Source organism: Branchiostoma floridae, chromosome 13 (assembly GCF_000003815.2).
Source record: "Branchiostoma floridae strain S238N-H82 chromosome 13, Bfl_VNyyK, whole genome shotgun sequence".
In the NCBI taxonomy this organism is placed as follows: Eukaryota; Metazoa; Chordata; class Leptocardii; order Amphioxiformes; family Branchiostomatidae; genus Branchiostoma; species Branchiostoma floridae.
The window spans coordinates 16,506,794-16,521,580 of NC_049991.1; the positions used below are offsets into that span (position 1 = coordinate 16,506,794).

The window sequence follows — 14,787 nt, forward strand, 5'->3', positions numbered from 1 at the left end:
GAGTTTCTGGCTTTTTTTTCGGAAGATTTATTTGTCTATTTTAATGTCTGAAACGCTGAGGTTTAAGCCAAGGGTACTACTAGGGGTTCTACCTTTCAATAATATTTTGGTTTCGCGCCGAAAAGTGGGAAAAGAATGGCCTGTATTGCAACAACATTTGCTCTGTTGTGACAAACGGATAGCAAACTTAATACAAATTGTACTCTTTGTTTTCTTGTAGAGTACTCTAGATAAATGAATGTCTAAAGAAGTGCCTAAGTTGCATCTCAGTCAAAAGAAGTTTAGAAGCACTTATACAAGGCGAATGCTTTCTTTAAGTCGACAAAGAGTTATGCTTTGTGTGAAGAGAGCCGTAAGCGTTGTGTGACGTTTGTACAGTTACCCGACACTATGATACCGTGCTCTGTGCCTAACGGTTGACAGGAGGGCGTAAACACATAACAATAAGACAAATGCGGCTCAAACAAAGAGTACAAAGGAGGCCTTAGCGACATTATTCATGCATGCAAAGTCAAGTGCAACAGCGATCCACAACACAAATGAAGCAAGTTAGAAAAACATACAGCAAGGCAAAACAGTTAGACAATGCATTGAGCATTATCTGAGCACTTTTTTAACCACACCCGCCGATTTTATTACTAGTATCTCTGCTGGTAAAATATCGACGTACCATTTCTACCGTTAAGGAACGTTTTGTATTGTTTAACTCTAAAACTCGGTACAGTTTATACAAAGCTTTGCAGAACTTATTGGGCTTCAAACCCACAAAACAAAAAATTTTAAGAAAAAATATTTACCACTAACTCATCAGATACCAAAGCATGACATGTGAAAGTATGGTGACTTCGGTCTAGGGACGTCTTTTTTTCTCTCTCTCTCTCTTTCTGTATACGGTTGAGAAATCCTCCTTCCAAGGGAGGCCGAGGGTTCGAATACCGCCGAAGTACTTGACTGAAACGGCTTGCACCCCATCCGAATAGACGTTAAACACCGAACGGCCGCGTTTTAAAGAAGCATTTTCTATAGAAAGAAAACGACTGTATTGGCTGGTAGATCGTAGAAAAGTTTAGGCGGTCTAGAAGGACTATTCAAGTGGTTTAGAATTGGTTGGAATCAAGTTAGCAGGTAGACAAGGCGTGGTTGGGACTTAAATCTGGAGGCGACTGTTCCCCAACCAACTCACAACTTGCTACAAACCCTTCGACGAATCCCATCTGACCTCTCTATCCCAAAGACGACTACTTCTAGGACGTGGACCTGTCCTGAAACGGTTGTGCAATAGTCGTCACAAGCATAGGGCTCGACCGCCTCCAAGCGGGGGCCGACTGATCCCAACCCTCGGTCGAACTTATCAGTTGGGGCAAAGTCGTGAGACTGTCTTTAACGTAAGACAGGGGCTTTGCGTCTAAATCTTGAGGTGGTTTACGAAGAAGACAAAGACATTGAAACATTTCAGTGATAAACACATCACTAAGGTAACTTAGTAGGCAACCACCCATGCGTTACTCTACAGTAGTAAAAGTTGACAAAACATACATTTATGTACAGAACTTTAAGTAAAGGCCTTTCCTTAGTAATATCATAGTTTTCCTAATGATAACAAGCAGACATATCAATGGAAGACAAACGCCAAACTTTGCGCTCGCATGCAGTACTTTTCCCAGGATGGCATTTTTTGTTTGGGCGCCAAAATGTAGTCGCTATGATCCAACACCACCTTAGCAACGGCGAGAAAAACGGCCACATGTTCAAAGTTACGTTTAAAAAACTTCCCAAAAAAGTCAACCGCACTATAAGATTCGTTCAGATAAGAGAATATACAAATGTTTAACAAAGGAATTACATGTTTTGTACGGCAAAAAGATGCAAAAGCCTACCACGAAATGTTAGGTGGTCCGGTCCCGACGAGTCATGTGGGGTAGTGTGAAGGAAACCTAGTACATCGTGACCTTGTTACTTTACCGTCTTCTATTCTGGGCGTTACTTTTATCACACCAATGGACATGGAGTGCGGTGCATATTAACGTTAATTGACCTCTGAAAGAATAGATGGGACAAAAGAGTAGATCGTATGTCAACGCACGAAAGGCACGAGAGAGAGACAGAGAGAAAAACAGAGAGAGAGAGAGAGACAGAGAGAGACAAAGGGAGACAGAGTCCGAAGAGGAAAAGTTTTTTTTTTTCAGTTGTCCTTTTTTCCTTTTTCAAACATCCATTTAATACAGTCAAACCTGCCCAAGACGACCACCCGGGGGAACGGGAAAAAAAGGTCGATTTGGACAGGTGGTCGCTGAGAAGTATCGACTCAAAACATGCCCGATGCATAGTATAAATGGTTTCCGTTGTGTTTAATTGCAAATAGCAAGCAAACGCACGCAAAGAAGTAAGTAAGCGAGGTCTTTAATGCCAAATACAACACGCACGCAAAAACGTAATTAATAATCATCAGTAAGCCTGGTGAATTTTAATACAGTAAATGAACAGAAATTGGACAAATTGGATCAGGATGTTTCTACCTGCGCCAGAGAAACTCTACTCAAGTCAAGGAGGTTAAAAAGACAGTCTACTCGATCTACTCTAGTCTAAAAAAAGATATAACGTTACTTTCTATAAATCGGATTTCTACCATACAATAAAGTACGTGCTGTACATTATGCATTTCTGCGTCTACGATCGTTAGATGGACCTGGGTTATACGTATTTAGTTGGCTATACAATTTCTCTCTGGAGGACAGCAAGTCGGCAACGTTATTCATAACAAGAAGAGAACTGCTCAATATTTGTACACTAACGTTTTAGACAGTAACAGACATTTGATGCTGTCAGTTACCATACAAGCCTTTATGCGTCGCTGTGTTCTTGATCGCCGTATCTGAAATAACTACGGTGTACCTTTCAAATTCGATGCTGCGGAAATGCCCGGTACGTCCCGATAGCGTACTTACCCACGGGTGAATGTACAGCACAGTTGGACCATTGGTTGGACAAAAGCACTCACACAGATCTTTCTTAAAAAGGAATGAGCTACATATGCAGATCTTTCTTAAAAAGGAATGAGGCCTAGGCTATATACGTTTCAGCATTCGTTCACTTTATAGTGATAAAGATTTTAAAAAACTTCTGTAACAACAAAATTCGGATTTTCTTACAACGAAATTTCCTCCCATATTACAGTAGACTGCCCCATTGACCCGCCCATTGACCGCCGCCATCTTTATTCTAAACATAACATCGTAATGGCAGTCAAAATCCGACGCAAACTGGCCGATTGCGGCACAAAATCGCGATAGTTATAATAAAAAAATCGATAAAAACCTCAAGGTTGAAAATGACGCGGTCGTTATGGGTCCCAATTTTGGCCGGTCGCGGTCGCGTTGGCCAGGTGGTCGTTGAGAAAAGGTCGCTTAATGCTTACGTCAATGGGAAAAAAAATCGGGACCGAGAAAAAGCGGTCGAAATGGCCATGTGGTCGCTGAGAAGAGGTGGTCACTCGGGCAGGTTTGACTGTACTATAACAATTATTGTTTTCTACTCCGGTCAAAACTGAGCTACGGCGTGCTTCAGCCAACTACGACGTAGTTTTACAAGGCGCGACGTAATTTGGCTGTATCCTGTGTTCATTGAACTCACAGTTCGCCCAAGAAACACCCAGCCCGTTTCTAAATAATAAAAACAAGATTGGCAATGGAAAAATACATTGCCTGGCGACGGTGGGTGTTGTAGGGTTTTTTGACCAGTGCAAAACGTTGAAATAGCATTGGAACGGGTTTGGCAGGTAGGTGCGCGTGCATAGACTGGAAACTCCCTGTCCTACTAACCCTGGCCAGTAACCTAAACCTACGGCCAGCATGTCAAAACATCTCCTCGTCTGCTGTGCTTACAGATCACCCAAGGATGAACATTTCTTCGAACTATTCAGAGAAACACTTGACAAAGCATCTGATAGCAATCTGGAAATAACAATCATGGGTGACCTGAACTGCAACTTTCTGGAGGACAAGGGGCCTGTCGAGGAGCTCAAGTTGGAGCCCTACATTCCACATTCCACCAAGGGCCCAGCATGCCCTACATTCCACATTTACCAAGGGACCCAGCATGCCCTACATTCCACATTCCACCAAGGTGTTGGAGAGACAGTGTTGGCATTCCAGTGTAGGTAGCAATGTAGGGATTTCAGTGGGAATGTTGGAATTCCAGAGAAGGAGGCAATGTTGGGCAGTGCCATTGGAATTCCAGCCAGAGTGGTGAAAGAATGTGCCCCCAAAAGCCAAACATAGCAGGGTTTGACATATTTCTCAGTATTGTACAAGATTATATCATCATCCTCACACTCAGGGTTGACATCGCGGCAAAGCCTAACGATATCACCCCTGACAATTCAGCCAGGGTATTTGGGTATTTGGGGCGCCTTGCTTATGAATAATAATGAGCTTGTCTGATTTGTCGCGGGCCAATCAGCGACCGGATTGCAAGTTTCGAACAAACAGCGTACGGCGCGGCGTGTACAAAGATCTGTTTATCTTTGCGTGATGGTAATGTTTTTTTTTTCGTATGCTAGGTCGGTACATGTATACGGTGATGCCGTGGTTACCCTATACCCACAGAACCGACAGATGTTAAATTTGGTACCTGATAAAGACGTCTGGACGCTGAATGAACTGTGAAACGTTACGCCGGTACTGTTATCTTGCTCTTGAATATTAATGAGTCGCCTTACATGGCGCCTTTCCGAGCTTTCGACAACAAAAAGCCATCTCTCCGATAGCCACGCCCCAAATACCCAAATACCCTGGCTGAATTGTCAGGGGTGATATCGTTAGGCTTTGCCGCGATGTCAACCCTGAGTGTGAGGGTGTATATCATATGCTGACAAGATGATGTTGGGTGCAAGGCTGATCATGACTTGCCCACCATCCATACATGTCCTTGTGCTTTCAATTTTGCATGTAACCAAAAAGGAGTTTGAACAACGTGTGTGAGTGTGTGTGTGTGTGTGTGTGTGTGTGTGTGTGTGTGTGCGCGCGCGTGTGTGTGTGTGTGTGTGTGTGGCCTTGCTATACCTTTAGTATATGCCATGAAAATTACCAGTGTGTGAACTTAATATACCTTTAGTATATGCCATGAAAATTACATTTGGCTCGGAATATAATTACAATTTGCCATCAATCAAAATTATGACCGGAATATGTAACATTTCCTGTCCACCTATGGTATATGGCTATCCCTGTCAGTTGACCTCAGCTGACCCAACCATCCCCCTGATCACAGCTTCCTGGGACATGACCCAGATTCCATTTCAGATTCATTGAGGCTAACATTCCATACTTGCCTGTGGAAACACGCCTGTGCAATTCCTAGAATTTTTGCAGACTGAACATAATATATACCATTTGGCTCGCCCTTAAGGCGTCGCCAAAAAAAACCTTCTTTTCCACGTACGGGTCCACAGTGCAACAAACAGTGGTACTGCAGGTTGCAAGTAACGTTACCCCGAAACGCTGAGTAAGGTCAAAGGTTAGGAAACACTCCGTAATAGATTCTTAAATTTTGTACCAATATTAGTACAAAAAGTATAAAGTCAGCTATAAAAACTACAACGTTAAAATACACTAGAAACGAAGTTCCTGTGTCCTGAAACGATAACAACTCCTCTTAAATTATGCAATCACGTGACACAATAGCGCCATTTTGAAAATTTCAGTCGTGGAGGTTCGTGTTCAGACGTGGTCTTGCTGAAGTTTGCGCGGCGTCGTCTTCGTTCAGCGCGGCCCAGACAGGAGAGAAAGAGGTAGACACCCTGCGAAATACGTAACACTATTTGTAGACAGGTTTTTGTGTATCATATTTGACTGAAACTCGTCAGAAGTTTGCACTGAGCGTGCGTTGGTGACATTTTTCCGTGCGAAAATTATGTCTGGATCGATGATTTCGATCTGTCAGTATCAGTTGATTTTACTGTTTCCTCGCATTTTATCACTCTTTGGTCTTAGTTATACGCCAAGCAAGGAACAGAAACAGACAGAGAAGTAGCCAGAATGGTGCCATTTCTAGCATTTGAGAACTTATATGTGCTTTCCTGAAGAGCTCAGACTACAGATGGTTTTTGCACACCATGTGGGTGTTTAGGGGCCGGGGTTACTGGCGCCAACGTTTTTTCTGCAAAATTTCCATTCTCTCTTGCAGCAAAGATGAATGTTTCTTTTCTGTTTCCTTCCAGGAAACATGAGTATAAACAGCACAGCAGAGGCTGTGGGTAGGATGAGACTGGAAGATGGTAAGAGCTTTTGATTTGTAGAAATATTTGTTTATAATTATTAATTTTATCTGCTAGTTCACAGTAAAATAATTTGTACCAACAAATGTTGTATATGACATGCATGCCTGTTCATGTTATGATTAAGTGTAATAAGACGTGTACATGATTCGCTGCCTAGCCGGACAACTAAAAACTTTTCACATATGAATGTTCTTCTTCTTTCGTTTGAGACTACCAACTGCAACTTGCAGAATATTTTTGCAGCCTATATACCATCAGTAAGGTTTGATCCACTCACACTGAGTCACAGCGGGAAGGTCCCTACACTTTAAGTGGTGGGTTCTTTTACATGCTTGGGGTGTATCTCTCCCCGAACATAGGACCTGTTCAGCTGTTACAGTTAGATGGCACCCCAAATCAGCAATACAACTGTATGATGCTGCTGGATTGCTTTGTTGCAATTCCAATGAGTAATATGAAATAAATCTAAGGTAGAGTCTACTCAGTGTATGCTACATATAGCTGGCTGCAGGGACATAGTGTAATTAGTGGCTGAATTTGTAGTCGCTGCCTTCCTGGATTCAGTGTAGAGCATTGACAATAGCCAACCCACATGAATACCACTGTGACTGAAGTGATTGTTATGTACACTGATACACTGGTTGATGTGTACGTGCTTTCTGTACCATCAGGCGATTTTGCCAAGCCCAGACCATCAGGTATGGGCATGATGGATGCTTCATCGAAGGCTCTCTTCAACAAGCTGATCATGAGAGCCAAGCAAGAGCAGGAGAAAGGAAACCTTCAGAAGGCCCTACAGAAGTTCAGGGAGGCACAGAAGGTTTATCCCACAGACAAATTGCTGAAGAAGATCAAGAAAATAGAGGTGAGAAGAGATGCTCGCAGTTTAGAAAGTGTGTGACTCACAGACTACAGTGACTCAGTGGAACACAAACTCTAGAATTTAACCAGAAGCCTAGCCTCCACTGGCTACCTGTACCAGTAACGTTAAACTTGCACTTACAGGTACAGGTTCAGGTACATAAAACTTTGTATTTTGTAAAGCATGCAGACAAGATATATGTATTTTCACTCTCAAACAAGAGCATTTATCATTTCTTTTTTTGGTGGTGTATTGTCATCCTTGTTGTGGGAATTAGATACTTTTACTTAACCCTCATCCGACCGGTACATTTTTTACGACGAATCTGACCGACCCCATTTTATTTTGCTTATAGACATATTTCTGCTGGCTTATTTTGTCATTTGTATGGATTTAATGTTTCACCAATATATGAAAAATATTTTGACAAGTTTTGGTCGCAGTAATTTTTACTCATTATCATACAGTCAAACCTGCCCAAGACGACCACCGGGGTACCTGAAAAAAGCGGTCGATTTGGACAGGTGGTCGCTGAGAAGAGTATCGACTCAAAACATGCCCGATGCAAAGTATAAATGGTTTCTGTTGTGTTTAATGGCAAATAGCAAGCACAATGCACGCACGCAAAGAAGCGAGGTCTTTAATGTCAAATAAAACACGCACACTGTAAATTGTAAATTTAACCCCAAGCTTTTATCGAGCTTTTATACGATACAGTGTTTTAAAGCTCAATATTTGTACACTAACGTTATAGACAGTATTGACAAAATGTGAATCATTATCGGTATTTTGTTCTGTGATCGTACTGCATAAGTTAAGTCAAGTCAAGATCGTATTGCATCTGCTGTTTTACAATTCGTGAGATAGATAGCACCGGCAGCTGCTCTTTTACAATTTTTTTTCGGGGGACAGAGGAGAACAGCAATACCACGCCAGTAACTGACCCTATCACTTCATGAAAATTTGGTAATAGACTGATACAGAACTGCATGTCTTTATAAGGAGAACAAGATGTTCTTACCTTATCCTACAGAGAAGATGTCTTGCCTTCCGCTGTTGTCTTGATTTCTTGGGGCACCTGACTTTCGGATGGCCTCGGAGGTCTAACAGGTGTTCTCTCTCCACCAGAACTGCCTGCACAAGGCCGGTAGCGTCCCCTTTTTTGATAGCGGATCAGAAGAATACCTTTCAAAATGAGAAACTGCAGCCCCGAATACGTATCCTTCTCTGGTTGGGTCAGGCAAAAACTTTTTTTGTCATGTAAATTTATATGGGAGTGCCGGCGATGCACCCACCAACGGCATTCAAAAGCAATGTCAGACGTGTAAAATGTGACTCATTCATCCATCCATTCATCACGCGTACGGTGCATAATGGGGGCGTGGAGCCAAGTAAACCCTTTTGGCTGTGCGGCACCAGTATTTTCCATTACGTCATTAAAGAGGAGGGTCCTGCGTTGGTGCTATGTACTTGTTCCTAAGTAAGACATATTTCTAACAGGTTAAAAAACCAAACATATGTCAATGTTTTGAACATGCTCAGATCAGAGAAGATGTCTAAAAAACTTGATTAGCCAGAGGCTAAGGCAATAGTTGGTGTCTTTTTTTAAGAGAAGAAAAAATATTGTTGGCCAAGTGCGATCACTGTGCAAAATGTGACAACTGCCACCATTGTTAGATCCTTGCAGACATTCGCTCCTTATACCATTCCCCAAGTTTTCGTTAGTGTGATGGATACCACATGGACAAACCACTTTTGTAATGTTACCTTTAATCGATGGTTAACACAGACATAGACAAACAACTTGACAGGCTGCTACTGAAGGCTGCAAGATATCAAGGTGACAGTGGTTGTGTTGTCGAGATGAGGTGTCACTGAGCGAGTTGTTGTTGTTTACTCCGAAGAAGGGCCGCCAGAATGCGACAGTTACAATAAACAAATTCAAATACAATTACATAATATACGATACAATACAATACATAACAGTAACACTGTACTTAAATCCTTGTGATCTAAACACGAGGCTTTAAAGCTCTGTAGAGCGCCCGGTTCAGTTCCAAATCTGTCCTGGTATAAGAGACTCTTGAAGTAAAAGTAATGAGCAAAATGAACGGACACGAACTATGACCACTGAGCTTATTGCCCTACTATATGTTTTGTACCTTGTATGTGTAGTGATATATATAGGTCGATAGATTTATTAGTACCCAATGTAATCTGTATCTCTATTATATTTTATCTGACCCTGACCTCCCTCATGACCTCAATGAAAAGCGGCCTGTTTTGAGCTTCTCATGAATGAATACAGGTTCAAACAAACCAGACTTGCCGGCTTTCAACAGTGTCCTTATCTTTAGAACGATCGGTATAATCGCACACTCTGTTATATACATCTGGCCTAAAGTTATCTTCCCCTCCAACATGACGTTTTTTTCAGTATTTAGGAACTGATGTCTTTCCCTGTGTGTTTCTAAAGACCGGTACTATACGAGTGATTTAGGAACAGGTCTATCAACTTGAGCGTAGATAGTGTTCATAACGAGAAACTAGAATTCAACTGTGTTTTTGTAAATACTTTTGTAAAATACTGTGACAAATTGAAAACATGTTAAATAGCTGACTTATTCCGTACTGTAGATGTCAGTATACCTTTGATTTTACGTAATCGGACGGTAGTATGTGTGAGATAACGCCCTTCTAGCTGAATACAAAATCATTCACCTCCCCTCACATTTCATCTTAGTCTATTTATCACTTTTTTTCAAAAAAGGTTTTTCAGTCTAAAACCGTCATAACTGCTTTTACATGTGATAACAGTCGTCATAATTGTATTACAGTATTCTACCAGTTAACTAGAGAATTAAAGGAATAGAACGCCTCGACGTCTTTTTCCCAGTAAGACAGAATTATTTCAGGTCAGGTGGATTGACTGGTTGTGCTGTAGGGCGTTATCCTACACGTAGTACCAGTTATAGGTAAAATAAGGAGTTGGCGTAAAGCTCACAAACGATCTGCATGAATGCATATTTCACAAATGACTTAGTGCATGTCAGACAGGAACAAACAAGACTTTTCAAGCATGTCTAATTGGTACAGTTGTTGGACGCCAACGTCAACGTTTACCCACGCTAACCTCAAGGTAATGGAAATTGGCTTTGATAACTCTGACCCCGGCAAACTGCGTCTTTTGTCACAACACAGAGTGACACGTTAACGGTTAAGGTATTTCGTTTGGCTAAATTGGCATTTTGGCCTTCCATTGTTCTCTCATTAATGAATTAAGAAAGAATTAAGCCGTAACGAATATTGAAAGATGGTCATACAAGAATTCTAAATCTAATTTTTGGGGGGCCAAATTGATGACGTCATCAGGTTTTATTGCCCCTAATATACTTTTTTCTATGACAGAATACAGCACCTTGGTACATACCACTGCAATGAAACTATGTTTTTCATGTGCATAATGATGAAGGCTACAAACGCACTGTTGCGCAAACTGATATCTACTAACAATCTGTAGTTATTAAGAATTACTTTTTTTAATTAGATGAAAACAGACATTTTCTAATTACTACAGATCATTAGTAGATATCAATTTGCGCAACCATGCATTTGTAGCGATACTCTTCTCAGCGACCACCTGTCCAAATCGACCGATTTTTTCCGGTCCCCCGGGTGGTCGTCTTGGGCAGGTTTGACTGTATTTTTTTTTTATTAGGGGCAATAAAAATGATGACGTAATCAATTTGGCCCCCAAAAAATCAGATTTCGAATTCTTGTATGCCCATCTATCAACATTCGTTACGGCTCCATTCTATCTTAATTCATTCATAAGAAAACAGTGGAAGGTCAATTTAGCCAACCGAAATACCTTAAAACAGTATGAGGCTATATACGTTTCAGCATTCGTTCACTTTATAATGATATAGATTTTAAAAAAAACTTCTGTTCAACTAAATTCGGATTTTCTTACAACGAAATTTCCTCCCATATTACAGCAGTCAAAATCCGACGCAAATTGGCCGATTTAGGCACAAAATCGCGCTAGTTATGATCAAAATTTTGAAAATGATGCGGTCGTTATGGGTCCCAATTTGGGCCGGTCGCGGTCGCGTTGGCCAGGTGGTCGTTGAGAAAAGGTTGCTTAATACTTAGGTCAATGGGGAAAAAAATCGGGACCGAGAAAAAGCGGTCGAAATGGCCAGGTGGTCGCTGAGAAGAGGTGGTCGCTCGGGCAGGTTTGACTGTAATTTATTCAGAAAATAAGGAGAAACCATCTTTTGCTCTAAAAATCTACCATACTCCAGTTACTTTAACAATGTTTTTGTCTTAGCAATTTCTAATCGATAATTTTGATGCTACAATAATACTGATGGCATAATCATGTTTTTTGACAAGAAAAGATACAATATTTGTGAAAAGTAACGAATTTATTACTTACTCTGTCACCTAAATACATACATACAATAACTCTTGTCTATTTTCCCCGCAAAGATCTTTCTTGTAGGTTCCTTCTGCACATTCTGACCATATATTGTTTTTTAATTAATTAGAAACATTTTCACTTTCATTAGCATAGGTAGTTAGTGCTTATTAACATAATTTATGCATAATGTCTAAAAACTGTGTTTTACACTAAAAAACTATATTCCTTTCAAAATATTTGATGTTTACTCATCTAAACAACTATAACTTGTTGCTGTAAAAGCAATGCTGAGGAATGCCTGTTATTTTATTGAAATTTCTTGATCTTTATGTAACTAATGAATCATAATTGGCTGGGGTCATTTTTGACCCCACCGAACCAGACACAAACTTTCAAGTATAGCTTATAGAATAATGGACAAAACTCGGTGAAAAATTGGTAGATGCTGTAAGACATATATACAAACAAATTCATGGAAGGAATTTTTTCTCCGATGAAAAATGTTGCTATGGCAGATAAAAATATACGCCTGGGGTCAAAAATGACCCCATACGGTCGGATGAGGGTTAAGTCTCAAAAATCTGGTAATAACAAGACAGCGTTATTTACTTCAGGTCCAACTGACTGGACCACTGATCATGATGTTCAGGTATTTTGGACGTATACCCAAACAATGTTGCTTACATGTACATACCATGGCCAGGACATTACTTAAGTAGTGTACAAGAACACAGCATGCAGCATGGCACAGACCTTTGTGTAAAACAGTGGTTAACTTGGCGTTACTACCAGAAACGGGGCTCTCCTGTATTTGTGGCCTTCCTAGACGCCTCTAAGGCCTTCGATCGTGTAAATCACTGGCTGTTATTTAAGAAAATGATCGACAGAAATGTACCACTTTACTTGATACGTTTACTTGTAGCCTGGTATAATGTTTTAACCTTTAGAGTACGTTGGGGCAATGTCCTTTCTGACAACTTTACAGCCACTAACGGAGTGCCACAAGGTAGCCTGATATCTCCTTTTCTGTTCAACGTCTATGTCTCTGACCTGAGTGTTGAGCTGAATTGCTCTGGTGTTGGTTGCTACATCGGAAATGTCATTGTGAACCATCTGTTATACGCTGATGACATATGTATTATCTGCCCATCTGTTAAAGGTCTGCAAAAGCTAATGTCTTTATGTGAACGTTTTGGCTCTGAAAACCATATAGTGTTCAGCAAAAGCAAGAGCCAATGTGTATATTTTCCATGTGGTAGACTCAAATTGCACGGACCGCCTCCTTCAGTCACCCTTTATGGCACGGAATTGCAGTACGTTACATCTGTGAACTACCTGGGTAACCAGATTACCTCTGACCTGTCTGATGATGAGTCAATTCGCTATCATGTCAGAGGGTTCTATACCAAAGCCAATTCCTTGATACGAAAATTCCGATTCGCCTCTCCTGGAGTGAAGCGCGTCCTTTTTGATGCATATTGTTCCTCGATATATTGCGCTCAGCTATGGTGTCAGTATAACTTGGGTACGATTCGCAGGCTACGCGTAGCCTATAACAATGCTCTTAGGATTGTGTTAGGTTATCGAACGAGAGATAGTGCCAGCCAAATGTTTGTGACACATGGGATTGATACTTTTGTAGCTAGAAGGAGAAAACTAACGCATGCATATTGAAATTTCTTGATCTTTATGTAACTAATGAATCATAATTGGCTGGGGTCATTTTTGACCCCACCGAACCAGACACAAACTTTCAAGTATAGCTTATAGAATAATGGACAAAACTCGGTGAAAAATTGGTAGATGCTGTAAGACATATATACAAACAAATTCATGGAAGGAATTTTTTCTCCGATGAAAAATGTTGCTATGGCAGATAAAAATATACGCCTGGGGTCAAAAATGACCCCATACGGTCGGATGAGGGTTAAGTCTCAAAAATCTGGTAATAACAAGACAGCGTTATTTACTTCAGGTCCAACTGACTGGACCACTGATCATGATGTTCAGGTATTTTGGACGTATACCCAAACAATGTTGCTTACATGTACATACCATGGCCAGGACATTACTTAAGTAGTGTACAAGAACACAGCATGGAGGCTTTAGATGAAAGATTGTATAAAACAGTGGTTAACTTGGCATGACTATGGATGTACTTTTCCTTGTCATGAGTTTGTTGTTGTTTTTAGGCATACCTCCTGCTGAGTGAGGAAGAGGAAGAGGAGGAACAGCAGGATGACGGAATGGTGATGGTGACAGAAGGTCTAAAACTGCCCAAGGGCGTTTACAACAACCTCTACCCCTACCAACAGGACTGTGTCAAGTGGTTTCACAGCCTGGCTGTCAAACGGAAGGGAGGGATACTCGGAGATGATATGGGGTATGTCTGACATTCTGACTGTCATCATGAATGGTTCAAGATTAGATATGAGAAACACTCCCTCTCCTTTCTGTTTGCTTAAGAATGATTTTATTATACTCTTTTATTTATTTTTTCTATAATATACTCCACTCCACTCCACTCCACTATCCGGTTTAGTGGCCGTTGTTCCCTGTCTTGTAGAGTCTGTCATGTATACAATACATGTAAATTCAATTAGATTATACTATTAGACAATTCTCACTTTGTGCAATACGAAAGAGAATGTTTCGATACAGTATTAGAAACTAGTGTGAACAGTATTGGCATATCCTGTCATTACCATGTTCATTCCAAATTCCAATGAAGAAGACCTGGAAGGAACCTGTAGTTTTCTTGTAACTTGTGTAAAAAATATTTCATATAAAGCCAAATATTTATGTCTTTTATTAGAAACTAGTTAAGATATTCTTTTAAAAAAATAGGTAGAAAGAAGGCGAAATTCCAGTATAGAGTAAATCATTTTATGTTGTATAAAAATGTCATGTAGTTTGATGATGCTAAACTGAACCGTTTTGTGTTCCCAGGTTGGGTAAGACGGTGCAAGTCACAGCCTTCCTTTATGGAATGTTTCTCCAAGAGAAGATCCACAGTGTACTTATCATCTTGCCTGTGGCGCTAATCACTAACTGGGAGAGAGAACTGGAAAAATGGTCAGTCACTTAAGTAAATCCCTTTGGTGGGAAGACGGTATACACTTAGCTTTCTCACTTTTAATCTGGTATTTTGTATGCTATGAGTGTCTATATCTTTTAGATCTCTTTAGTGTCACTGATGAAATATAATGGATGTGTCTGAAA

At 40.6% G+C, this 14,787-nt stretch overlaps 1 protein-coding gene across 1 annotated transcript in view; it reads left to right on the forward strand.

Moving 5' to 3' along the window:
• The first annotated feature begins 5,656 nt into the window (after positions 1–5,656).
• LOC118428562 (DNA excision repair protein ERCC-6-like) overlaps positions 5,657–14,787 on the forward strand; it is a 36,197-nt gene continuing 27,066 nt past the window's right edge. Inside the window, exons 1-5 of the mRNA XM_035838658.1 lie at positions 5,657–5,788; positions 6,218–6,274; positions 6,949–7,142; positions 13,758–13,948; positions 14,515–14,640. Coding sequence (XP_035694551.1) covers positions 6,223–6,274; positions 6,949–7,142; positions 13,758–13,948; positions 14,515–14,640 — 563 coding nt within the window. The 5' untranslated portion in view covers positions 5,657–5,788; positions 6,218–6,222. The remainder of the gene's footprint in view (positions 5,789–6,217; positions 6,275–6,948; positions 7,143–13,757; positions 13,949–14,514; positions 14,641–14,787) is intronic.